Here is a 13638-nt window from a genome sequence, read left to right as displayed (position 1 = left end):
CTGAACTTTCAGTAAACAATTCTGCATATGCATATCTTCTATTGCTAAGAAAGAAGCAAAATAGTCTTGGCCATGGTTAGATTTTATATAGGCCACCCACTGCTTTTTCTTAAATTGAATGCTAAAAAATAAAAATCTTAACTTTTGTTGCAAAATGCAGCATGTTAAAACATGAAAAGACAAATGTATAAGAATGGTACACAGAATTTAACTGCACAATGCAGTTCATGTATTTTTATCCTGCTGAAAATAGTTTTTTTTAGCAGTTTCCAGTATCTTTTGGGGTGCTTAAAATAAGGCAAAGCATAGAGAAGATATACTGGTATGTTAAGTTTATGGTGTGACTTGTTTGGTTTTAATTACTGATGGTAGGAAGAGCCTTGCTTATCAGCTTACTGTGGTGGGCATGGTCCAGATGCTTCCCCCCAACTGAGGATTAATTTATTCCTCTATGTTTACTACTGGAATAGGGAGGAAATCCACTGAAGCTGATACCGAGACGCTGGACTACTAAACTGCATTGCTGTTCTGTTCTTAAAGACACTCCCTTTTTTCAGTGCTATATTTAAATGTAAAAAGAAGTGAAGAGCAAGACTTACTACTTTGTAATACCGTAACTTATACACCAAGGGATTCTTACTTATTGCAAGGCTCTCCTAGTTTCTTGTGGCTCCTGCTGTAACTATGACCAGGAATGCTACAAGCACAGGTAGAGTACTGGGTACAAGGCTGACTTGAATCTAAACTAAAGCATTCAACCGTATTGGATTTTGCTGCAATATACTTTTTCCTCCTTTGATTGTATTGGTTCTGTGAACCACTTCTGAGTTATAAATTAAATTGATTAACTCTGTTTCTGTTGATTTATTTCTCAAGTTTTAACTTTCCAGCATCATAGTCAGGCTATCGATCTGATACTCAGCAGCTTATCCTTTTATTGCTGTTGCTGCAGCTACAAAAGGCGAACCGTGCTTGGCAATATGAATTGATAAATGGTACATATTATGAACATATTTTCCAGTGAAGCATATTTGTTCCACCTTTATTAGAAAACATCAGAGGCAAAGTCATTACACAACTGCATCCATTACTTTAGGTGGCTCTTTATTGGTTTTTGGAGCTGCGCCTGCCTGCTCGATTTGATTATGGCACACTCTAGGAGTTTTGCGTTGACCAGGTCTTATATTTCACACAACTTGTAAGTTTAATATCAGAGAACTGGATGCAGAATCAAACATTAGTCTCAAGAAAAAAATATTTAAAAGTAGTTCCTTTATTAGAGATGATTGCCATTACATTTCATTCTTAGAAACAAGAATTTTCTTATTTAGTTGCCTTTGCTCTCTCCAAAAGGTATTTGATATTCAATAAGGTATTCAATAAGTATAAACTTACGATGGCAATGTTTTATACAGTTTATTGACTGCATACTTAAATGTTTCTGTACTCGGTCCAAATATAGCATGCAGTATAACTTCTATCAGAATGACCTAGAATTTCATAAGTAGTTTATTAAATGTTTCCCCCAGTAAAATCATATACGTTTAGATGGCTTTAAGCAATCTGAAGCCACCATTTGCAAAAGTTATTTACACTTATTCAAAGGTGAATGATCTTCATCCCACTGAAGACTCTTCGCCAATCTCCTCTTCAGTGAAAAATAATTTTTTTGTATTTTGAATTTGGGATCTGCCCTCGTGACTTCAATCGTCTGACTGCTTCACGCATGTGTTTGGGCTGCAGAGGGGGTGATTCTCCCCACTTTTCACATACATCTAGTGCTGAAAACAAACAAGTATTTAAATCAGTTTGTTGCTTCAATACATCTTACATACCCCCATTTGGTTACAAAATCTGCCTTATTTCTACAAACATTTTAGCTTTAAAAGTAGTTGATACGTGTGTATATTTCTTTACATTCTAACAACCAGGCATACTAGTATTTAGCCGATGGACTAAATAGACTAACAAAAGGCCAGATTCAACTAGTCAGTGCAAGGACTCCCACTAGCACAACAGATGTTTTCCACCTTCATGCATTCTGGTGGATCAGGAGATCCCACAGAAGAGTACATGGGCAGAAGAGAGGAGAGGTTGTTCCATTATGCGAGCAGAAATGCTTGCACTGACAGACCAATCTCCTTATCCTGAATTCCGACCCAAAGCAGTTGACTCTACTTTAGTATATATTCAGTTTCTGTAGTTATGTAAATACTATAACTTGCATCTGAGAATCAAAATGTCAAAACAGCAGTTTAACTTGTTGGGGTGGGGGAATGGAGTACAGTCATACCTCCGGTTGAAGTAGCTTCGGGTTGAGCGTTTTCGGGTTGCGCTCCGCGGCGACCCAGAAGTAACGGAACGCGTTACTTCCAGGTTTCACTGCTTGCACATGCGCTCAAAATGACGTCACGTGCATGCGCGGAAGCAGCGACCCGCGCACGCGCAGATTGCGTTCGCTTCAGGATGCGAACAGGGCTCCGGAATGGATCCTGTTCGCATCCAGAGGTACCACTGTACTGCATACCATTACTATGCTACCAAAACTTAAAAGATAAACGCAAGTGGCTTAAGAATTCTTCCATTTGAGGAGAATTTAGATAAAATTGAATAAGTATTCCCTACCATTGGGTAGAAAATTGGGCACATACATAGGATAGAATGGGTAACATCCTATTTTTGTGTTTAGAAAGCAAGTGCTTAGGTAAATTATTCATACTGTTACACTGTGTTAATAGCCATATTTCTCTTAAAACTACTGAGCTATTGCAAATTCATAGAAATGAAGAACTGCAATAATATTTCAGAATAAAGGATTACAGAAAACCTGTTTAACTCTATACAAGTTTTAAATATTCTTCTGTTACTCACCTTCTTCTACTACCTCTCCAACAAAGACTTTGGAAATTCCTGACATGGCGATAACTACATTCTGAGAGACAGAGGTTCCAGTAATTGACTGGATCAGCTGAGGAGGGGAATGATAATTTGATTTTAAAGGGTTAAGTTCTTTATGTTCCAATCACAAACATTACTGGCAATGACAACTGTGCTGCCACAGGGTTTCAGCATAGTTTATGTCAGACTGAAGTTTAAAATTCATAATCTGTGTAACGGAAATATTGCATCTATTGGGTTGTATCCTGCTAAGTCGTCATGTGTCCTAAATGGGGAGGGGAAGAGGGCCTGCCAAAACAATCCAATGAGTACAGAGCTAGCTCAGTGGGTGCAGAATACCGTATTTTTTGCCCTATAGGACACACTTTTTCCCCTCCAGAAATGAAGGGGAAATGTGTGTGCGTCCTATGGGGCGAATGCAGCCTTTCGCTGAAGCCTGGAGAGCAAGAGGGGTCAGTGCGCACCGACCCCTCTCGCTCTCCAGGCTTCAGGAAGCTATCCGCAAGCCTTGGGAGCCTGCGGGAGTTCCCGCCGGGCTCCCAAGGCTTGCAGACAGCAGCCTGCAGCCCGAAACCAGGGGAGCGCAGCGGAGCGCGCCCCGAGCAGCTCTCCGCAAGCCTTGGGAGCCCGGCGCGACTTCCCGCCGGGCTCCCAAGGCTTGCGGATAGCAGCCTGTTCTGGGGGCTGGGGTCGGGGGAAGCTCGGGCTTCTCCCGCCCCAGCCCCGCGCCTGGGGGGGGTATATTTTTTTTCTTTATTCCCCCCCCCCAAAAAACAACCTAGATGCGCCCTATGGGCTGGTGCGCCCTATAGGGTGAAAAATACGGTACTATCTGACTGGTGTGGGATGGGTGGGAACAAAAAGGAAAGAAGAGGAGAATATTATATAGCATGCAGGAAGTGGACATGGCTGATTGACAGTAATCCTGAAATTAAGCACTCCATACTGCAACATTATGTTGCAGGTTCCATTTGTACATCATAAGATACAACTCGGCAAGCTGCTTTACTTTAAATTGAATTGGAACAGAACCGTACCCGTTTAATAGCAGCCTTAGGAAAAGCTGACCGGCGATACATCTCGTAACGATTTAGTTGTTCTTCAGAGAAAGAGGAAACAAGAATTCTAGAAAGAAAAGACCAATTATACCCCAGATTTAGATAAGCACATTTACCCTATACACATCTTTATAGCTACAAAACTGCATAGCTTGTGAAGTTGGGGAAAGACAATGGTAAAGTACTTCATTTGAAAGAAAGAATCTGGAAGGGGAGAGTATCGTGCAGTGCCACACAATAATTATTCCTTCCTATGTTACAGTATGAATCGTTCAATCCTATACATGCCTACTCAAAACTGTCCCACTAAGACCATTTTTTTAATTTATGCAGCTTTTATGACACTTTTCAAGAGCAGGGCTCCTTCCAAAGCCATTCTGAGGAAATAAATTATAATAAAAACACCATCAAAATCCAAGCACTAACAATCACATACAAATTACAAGTTTTTTTATGGGACTTACTGCCAGGTATGTGTATAGGATTGCTACCTCAGTATTTCTTGGTTGTAAATTTAATTTCCAGTCTGATCCTATGCATGCTTACTCCAAAGTAAGTCTCACTAGTTACTCCCAAGTAAGTATGCATAGGGTTGCAGCCTCAGTACCACCTCCTTCCCACCCACCCCCCAAAAGGCAGGGAAATCAACAGTACAGTTTATCTACAAGACATTACAGCTTATCTTATAAGCCCCCTATTATACAAACCATTTAGCATTAATAAAAAGCTTTATGTCATGTAGATGTAAGATTACTTACTGCATTTTTTGAATCTCATCTTCATCTACTTTATGTTTTTTCTCTTTTTTCTCCTTTATCTCTATTTTTATTTTCTTGGCTGCACAAGGCTGTGAAGTAGACTCCTCTGTTTCTTCGTACTCTGTTTTAATCTAGTATAAAAAAAACTTGTTCAGCTTGGCTATAGTGTTGGTATGTTCAGATTGGTTATAGTTATAGTTTCAAATTAAAGTTGTCACGTGCAAAAGATTTTCATTATTTTTATTATTAGGTCCACTCTCTATATTGCCACATACATGTCGTGACTTGCGTATTTTATTAAACAAAAGATAGAACAAGATTTCAACTTCTTCAAAAAACTGAACTTAAAAAAATAATATTATTCCTTCTCTCTCCAATGTTGAGATTTTATTTCAATCAGTGACTAGCACAGCATGGAAGCATGCGGGAGGTGGGGGGAGTAGACATACCCTTCGGCATTTCACTGATAAAATACTAACATTTGTATAAAAAACAATTCTTATTCCAAGGGTCATCATGCAAGAAGCACCCTGTCCCCTTACACATTCTGTGCATGCTGTTACACTATTTTAATTTATTATGTAACAGCCTTTCTTGCACTAGCTTTGGAAGCATGGGTTCTTAATAGACTGGCAATAAAGTGTAACAAGGTGGTACTCAACAAAGTGGTTCTGTTAGCACAAGGATTTCTGTTTGTGCAAAATGGAACTTCCCTTTCTTTTCTTCTCCCCATGCAATTCCATCCCGCCCCCCCCCCAAAAATCTGTTCTGGAGGATTGGGGGAACCACAGGCAGAGGAGATGGATGTGAAGTTCCACTGCACAGCCAAAAGTCATTGCACTACTGGAGCTACTTAAAGTACTGCCCTTAAAGTTTAATCCTTACAGAATAACCACCTTGAACACAGCCATCAATCTGGAAAGGCAGTTGTGATGATGAGGAAATGGAAGTCAAACATGCATTGGTATCTTGTGTTCATGAACTTCAAGTGTAGTCCAAACAAGATTGAATTTGAAGATACCTCGGGCAGTGTGTTTATGCACACATAAATATGTAAAAAAAAAGACATGACCAGAAGGCAAGATGGACAAGATTTACCAGTTTCTAGGGAGGTTATGTTTACTGTTCAGCGTTGCAGTAAAAACAACAGAGTCTTGTGGCACCTTAAAAGATTAACAGATTTATTATGACACAAGTTTTCATAGATTCCAAGTGCAGAAATAAGTATGGTGCAGGAGCAACCCTGACATCCTGGCCTGGGCACTGTTATTTGCTCCATTCTTGAATCTGATCAGGGGAAGGGGTACAAGACAGAATGTGCATGAACAGATGAAGTTATAGATCCTATAAGTCAATTAAGAACTTGGGCCTGAGCTTGTTTTCCTTCCTCCCTCTCCAGCCCTTTTTCTTCCTATGTCTTTTAGATATTATGCTGAAGAGTGGGAACTGTCATAGGAACATATGCTCTACCAATGAGCTATGGCCCTTCCCCTTTCCTTTGTAAGCTGCTGTAGGAGCATTTTTGGCTAAAGAATAAATGCCTTAAACAATATATAAATTCATCAGATGCATTGAGCATTATCCTTTTACTGTATTGCATGAATGCAACACATAGGGAGGTGAGATGGTAAAGAGGGGGAAAAGAAGTAAATGAAACACAAGATTACAGCCAGTGATGATGAAAATAGAGCCTGAATGCAAAATAAGCAATGTGACACTTTATGGCAGGAGTGACAGGGTCAGTCTGTCCATTTCCCAGACATTTAAGGTCTAATTCAGCCGTGGTCAACCTGTAGCCCTCTACATGTGGTTGGACTCCCAACTTCCATAAGCAGAGGCAGAATAGCAGTGTTCAGGGTGAGAGGAGCTTTAGTCCTAGGGTGGTCTATAGGTTCCCCCTCCCTGCTCTAACTGAATTGAGTGGGTGTACTTTTTGTGGTCCATTTCCCTCTAATCTCGCTGGTCAAAATCCCCTCTTTGCTTATATGCCTACCTGCAACTGAGGATAACTTCTCATGTATATGATGAAGTGAATAACTAATTTGTTAAGTCTTTAAGGTGCCACAACATTCTGGCAAGAATTACCATTAAAGAGATGCTGTCTCTGATAAATATGGGCAGTTGGAGCACAGGGAACCGGGGAGGGGAAATCCAACCACCTTTCAAGTAGGAATTTAGCAGCAGCCCATCGACCCCCAAAACAAGAATAGCTGAAGAGCAAGTCGAAGGAAAAAAGGGTTAATGTGAGCGTCGCTTCCTTCTCTTCTACACACCTCTCGAACCTGCGCCTCCTCCTTCACCTCCACAGGAGCCTTCGCTTGCCCCTCCGCTAATTCCGCGGCGAGGTTAGAGGACTCCTCCGCGGGAGATGGAGAAGATACAGCGGGCGGAAGAATAGCATTCTCCGTACGAGATTCTGCAGCTTCAGCCATTGTTCCCAGGAGGAGGATCTGTCGCGCTCTCGTGACGTCATCGGATATGCGTCGTCCACCTCCGGTCTCTGTTTCCATAGCAATACATCACGCCCAAGCATAGGAAGGGGGAAATGAGCTGCAAGGTGAAAAATGCCAGAAAGGCGACCGTCTCAGTTGGCTTCAATAAAAACAACAATACTGTATTCCCGTTTGAACAGTGGAAATGCTACAGAGGGAGAGTAGCAGCCACTGGGCAAGGGGACTTTTGGGTTGCTGGCTTATTTTTAAACTGAACTTGAGTATTAAAGTGGATGGAGGATCTTTAAAATGTGCATCTATTCACCAACTTTTGCATCTTTGGACATGTTTATAAGTCTTCTTTGAGGCAACTAGTCATGACCAAAACACAGAACCCAAGACCGTAAAGGTGGCTGCAATTCAAGGACGCACATGACTTTGGACCATACTTATTTGTTGCCATGGCCAGTGATGGACCTACATTTTGGAGGCCTTGAAGCCTGAACTGTCATGGGGGCCCCTTCGCAACCAGCAATGAGGTCTGGGTAACCACTGTTATCTTCTTCAGTGGGGTTGTTCTATGACAGATCACCACACCTTTATAACTACTGACTTCTCAAAGTTTGGGATTGTTGAACTATATACAAAAATAAAATAAAATAAAACACTTGAGGATATATATTTCTTTGCCTGCCACCAAAAAGACCACAATGTAGGCACCTGGCAAGCCTCTCTGAGGAGGGCATTCCATTGTTCTTTGGTAGCCAACCACTGTATCTACATCATTCCAAAAAGGAAGGAAGCCCAGGTCAGAGTTCATACTTTCATTTTTAAATTCAGTTTCAGAGGTAAAGTATGTAAAGGGTTAACTGCATATAAACCATACATTTAAAGCACATGGCTTCCCACAAAAGAATCCTGAGAACTGTGGTTTACCCCCCAAAATGCTATAGTTTCCAGCACCCATAAGAAAGTACAGCTCCCAATTCTTTGGAGGATGCCATATACGTCAATTGTATTGCATGGATGTGATCTTATATACAAGGTACCAACAGGAGGTTAGTGGGTGACTGAGTGTTTTAACTGTCACATTAACGTACATTGTCTAAAAGGTAGCTCTGGGAATGAGGTTCTGTCTTTAAATGCTGTCACTGGGGGTTTGAAAACTGGTGTGATTTGATGGGTCAGGTCAGTGGACATTTTGTCTCATCCCATTGGACTAGAGTTGGGGTCTGGTGAGAGGGGAGAATTCCAGTTAGAAATAAAAGGGCTGCCTCAAGCCACAGTTAATGTTGGCAGGTGGATGGGTCACAAGTCAGTCAGTGTAAGAAGCAGCAATAGAGCTGGAAGCTGGAGCCAGGTGGAGGGCATCTAGACTTAAAGGAGTCTGAGAGAAGACAAGAACACTTAAATGGAGCTGAGGAGGTATAAGGGGAAAAGGGAGCATCCCAGAGACAGCCTTTGAGAGAGCTCTGAAGCCAAGAGTCAATGACGCTGCTGAATGCAAGTGCCTGAAGGAGGAGAGTCCTGGACCTAGGTGAAGATGGTGGCCGAAGTCCTGATAGAAGCCTGAGAGACTCCAGAAGAAAGTAGACCTGAGTGAGAACTGCAAGTCTTTGGGGCATAGTTGGTGAGTGTTAACTGAATGTTTTTAGGGAAACTGGCTATAGATTTAAATAGGGGGACAAACTAAATCAAAGCTGGCTTCTTAAATAAAAGTACTCTTATAGTGTAACCATTCTGAGTTAATGAAACAGTAACCAAGTAAACATTTAGATCTAGGAACTGTACAAATTAACATCAACATATGTTTATATTGAAACAACACATAATTTTCTATGGGGGAATTCAACATAGCACTAAGGTCAGTTGTGCCTGACAGAATTATCTCTCCTTTCCTCCTCCTATATGCTGTTCTGGGTTTTTTTCTTAAGAAAAAAAAAAAACCTGACCCCCAAAAGCACATTGGCATGCGGGGGAAAAAGGGGGATAAAGCCTTGTTGCACTAGCAACAGTCCTTCTGCGGGCTTCTGCTGGCAGGACAAGTTAGTTGAGTCCAGCCCCATTTTTAGGCTTGTACATAGCTACCAGTAGGTAAACTGAAGTATTATAATTGACTTGGTATTTAGATACATGGTGGGGCAGTGGTAATGGGATGCATAAATAGGTAAAAGCTTTTAGTTAAAGATGAGAAAACAAAACAGGTGTGTGAGACCATGCCCTCTACAATAAGTAATGGCGGAGTTGTAAGAGGCAGGATGATTAATCAGAACTCCTGATGAGACACTTTATCCAACTGAGGAGAATTTTCTTCTATATTTGTACATTCGTTTAGTATTTAAAATTGTAAATCACTTTGAATGACATCACAGAAACACAAAAATGCATTAAAGTTAAACCAATAAAATAAAGAAGGGAACACATTTTGTGTCAAGATTTTTTCAGGGGGTAATGCATCATGGCTGTACTAGAGAATACAAAGAAATCAGAAAGCTCATGTATAGAACATAAGCTGTTGGTTTTTTAAATGCTGTTGAGATCCTTGCCTGCATGATGCTTAACATTTGCTTATAGAGAGATGCTTTAGAGTGAAGGATATGTTTGTCATTGTCTGCCTATCTACAGTCTTGGTCTAGGTAAGCTGTGGTCTAAACCACAAAGCCTAGGGCTTGCCGATCAGAAGGTCGGTGGTTCGAATCCCCATGATGGGGTGAGCTCCCATTGTTCGGTCCCAGCTCCTGCCCACCTAGCAGTTTGAAAGCACGTCAAAGTACAAGTAGATAAATAGGTACTGCTCTGGTGGGAAGGTAAACGGCATTTCCGTGCACTGCTCTGGTTTGCCAGAAGCGGCTTAGTCATGCTGGCCACATGACCCGGAAGCTGTCTGCAGACAAACGCCAGCTCCCTCGGCCAGTAAAGCGAGATGAGCGCCGCAACCCCAGAGTCGTCTGCGACTGGACCTAATGGTCAGGGGTACCTTTACCTTTAAGACCATTAAAGGTGTGTTCTGCATAAAGCAAGTTTATGAGTACACATTCAATGTCAGATGAAGGAAAAGCAGTACTTGGGGATGAAAAATTGAATACAAACACATTTAATATAATTGTTGGGCTGGAGTTGGTAGGAGACAAACTAATAAAGATGGAGGCATTCATATACAAGCTGACTAGCATCCTGACAAGTCACAAGAACCACTAATTCTTGCAGTGTGACTATTGTTATCATACCAAGGTGTGTAGGCATCAAACCACTGCTACCCTAGGTGAAACAGGCCCTCCACTTGGAGCTATGTAGACAACAAAGCAACAGTAGCACACTTTTCTTTTTAATGCAAAATCAAGCATAGAACAAAATCAGCAGTTTCACCATAAAGTTATTTTAAGGAGGGAGGGACAATCAGCAAGGACTTATGGAGGCAGACTGTACGTTTTAGAAAGTGGAAGACTGCTGTAATGCTGTAATTGCTTGCAGTATGCGCGCGCGCACACACACACACACACTCCCTCCTGTCCCGCTATTGCTTCTGGTCAATCAGGTTTTGCAAGGTTTTGTTGTGCATCAAAACCTGTTTGACCAGAAATCATAGAACAAAGGAAAACGGTGTGCATTCTGTGAACAACAATGGCTCTAACTTAAACTTTCTTAAAACTATTGTCTGTCCTCAGTTTCAGAGCTAATTTGAAAACAACCCCAAAGTTTTCAAGGTCATTATTTGTGTACACACACACACTATGTCACACATATACATACCTTACTGTATGTATGTGTGTGATATAATTCTCAAAAGAACTGAAATAATATCAATACGAGGTTTATCTCATACATTATTTTCAGTGTGTGTTATGGGGAATGAGCATGTGCCTACTTTCCCACATAAAACTATCAGGCAGCTGGGTTATTTATTTATTATTACATGTAAATAAAGTTCAAGTTGGCACAAATGGTTCTCCTCACAACAGGTAGGATGGAATAAGAGACAGAGTTGACTCTAACCTAGTCCACTGAAATTAATGGAACTAAGTCATACCCATTAATGTAAATGGATCTACTCAGAGTAGGACTAGCATTGGCTATTCCTATTTGCAGGGAATCCAAAATGCTTATTTACAAAGCTATAGTACTACCAACCTTACTGTACGCTTATGAATGTAAATGGATTAATGTAAATGGATCTACTCAGAGTAGGACTAGCATTGGCTACTGGTATTTGCAGAGAATCCAAAATGCTTGTTTACAACGCTATTGTACTACCAACCTTACTGTACGCTTGTAAAACATCGGCCACTTATAAATGCCACCTCTGACTCCTCAAAAGATTCCATCAACGGTGTCTCCAAAAAAATCTACATATCACTTGGGAAGACAGCTGAACTAATGCCAGTGTACTGGAAGGAACAAAGATCACCAGTGTCAAAGCAATTATTCTTCGACATCAACATCGTTGGACTGGTCGTGTTATTCGGATGCCTGATTATCGTCTTCCAAAGCAACTATTCTATTCCGAACTTAAAAATGGAAAGAGTAATGCTGGTGGTCAACAAAAGAGGTTTGAAGACTCTCTCAAGGCAAATCTAAAAAAGTAGGATAAACACCAACAATTGGGAAACACTGGCCTGCGAGCACTCCAACGGGAGAACAGCCTTTACCAAAGGTGTCATGGACTTTGAAGACGTTCGAACTCAGGACAAAAGGGAGAAACTTGCTAAGAGGAAGGCATGTTTGGCAAACACTCACCATGATCAACTCCCGCCTGGAAACCCATGTTCCCACCGTGGAAGGATGTGTGGATCTAGAATTGGCCTCCACAGTCACTTACAGACCCACAGTTAAGACCGAGTTCATGGAAGACAATCTTACTCGGCTCCAAGTGATTGCCAAAGAAGATAACCCATAATGAGTTGCCAAGGTTATCTAGAGCGCTTCATGACAAGAGTAAAGATTTCAGCTTAGGTCAACTAGTCCTAGTCCGACACTCTGGCCACACAGGCTCACAATAAAGGAAGCCAGTCCCTAGGGCACCTTGGGAGGCTCTAGGGCACCTTGGGAAATAGCAAAATCTAATGAAATAGATGGGCAAAAGCCTAGAGAGCTGCTTTTCTGCTTTGATCCAGTACTGGCCACTTCAAGTGGCAGCTGCACTCGGAAGTAGAGCTGGGAACCTCTGGCCTACAGGCCTATCATGGTGACATCACCTGATGATCAGAGCAGTGGGAATAAATTCTTTGCAGGGCACACAGCCAAGGCAGCAGGATTTTATCTCCTTTCAATCAGCTCATGAGCAAGGTATGTGTGTGTGTTAAATCCTGCTCAAATCAAACAGGCGTGGCAAGGGCTGTCTGAAACTCCCTGCTGCCTCTGTGCTGCTGGTTTTGTGTCTGGTCTACTCCAATTCTCTTGTTTGCTCCCTTGTCCAGGCTGAGAGGGCTATTTTAGTTCTAGCTGCAGAGCAGGGGAAAGTGTGTGAGTGTAGTTTCTCTGAAACCACACTAAAAATGACTGCTCAGGCAAAGTCTTTTCAGTCTCAGTCCTATGACCCTCTAACTAGGTAAGTCAGAAAGTAAACACTGAGCAGAAAAATCCTACTTTGAAATAAAACAAACTGCATTGGCCAACAAGGCATTGTAAAGGTACTGAAGCATCTGCCAACATGTTTATTTCAGCTACTGCTTTTCATACTTTACACAGCCTACTACTGTCCTTAGGCTTTGATTTCTCCACCCCTCACTCTAAAATTCCAGGATTAAAAGCAAAACAGAGCCTGAGAGCGTAACAGAGGTAAACAACATTGTGCCTCCCTGATGCTGGATTACAACTCTCATAGTCCCAGACCATTAGGCCTAGTAGCTGGGGCGGACCGTAGCTGCAGTGTCCCAACATCTGGAAGGCACAACATTGAGTGCCCCTGGGGTAACACGCAGACTGGCTAGCAAGGCCGATTCAAACGTTACCAACTTCCTACGCAGAAGGTGCAATTTGCAGGGTAACCACTTGGTCATTAACAGCTATAGATGTTTTGCCTCCATAGGTGGGAGCGGTGCCCAACTGCAGCTGCCTTGCATGCCCACATGCAGCGAAATAGCTAAGTGTACGATCTCCATACGTTACAATCTACACGCAGGTTTCCCCACAAACGACGTCCTGGGGGGGACGGACTAAACAACAGCAACAACAACCAGTAACTTGTGAAGCAGCTGTCGAGAGATCTTCACAAGGGAGATTCTTAGCCCCTTTGTCCTTTTCATCCGGAGAAACCTGCTGTGCACTTGGAGCGGACCCTTCGATATTTCTTGCAGATGACCGAAAGTGACGGGGACGTTCCGTGTGATCGCAGTGGGGGAAGGGTAGTAGCCTCCCACTTTTACCTTGCCTTACCTCATCCTTTCAGGAAGCAGCCACTGAATGAAAGGGAATTGCCAGCGTGTGTGTGTGTATGTCTATGTATAACCTAAGCTCCCTCCTTGTCTTCGGTAGTGCTGGGGGCAGGCGCCGCTC

General features: G+C 42.1%; 1 protein-coding gene across 2 annotated transcripts; it reads right to left on the bottom strand.

Moving 5' to 3' along the window:
- Positions 1–1013: 1013 nt before the first annotated feature.
- LOC308479441 (transcription initiation factor TFIID subunit 11-like) lies at positions 1014–13581 on the bottom strand. Of its 2 annotated transcripts, XM_081010161.1 has the most exons (6): positions 13519–13581; positions 6988–7214; positions 4715–4845; positions 3936–4023; positions 2872–2968; positions 1014–1781 (listed from the first exon to the last, which is right to left on the bottom strand). In XM_081010161.1, the coding sequence occupies exons 2-6, from the start codon at positions 7144–7146 to the stop codon at positions 1651–1653; spliced, it is 606 nt and encodes a 201-aa protein (XP_080866287.1). In that variant the 5' UTR covers positions 7147–7214; positions 13519–13581; the 3' UTR covers positions 1014–1650. The 2 variants fall into 2 exon arrangements, with proteins under 2 accessions (XP_080866287.1, XP_080866286.1); XM_081010160.1 differs by lacking the exon at positions 13519–13581 and having other exon boundaries at positions 6988–7264.
- Positions 13582–13638: the final 57 nt, after the last annotated feature.

The sequence above is a fragment of the Podarcis pityusensis genome (assembly GCF_964106645.2).
Source record: "Podarcis pityusensis genome assembly, chromosome: 6".
Lineage (NCBI taxonomy): Eukaryota > Metazoa > Chordata > Lepidosauria > Squamata > Lacertidae > Podarcis > Podarcis pityusensis.
This window is presented reverse-complemented; position numbering and strand designations above follow the sequence as displayed.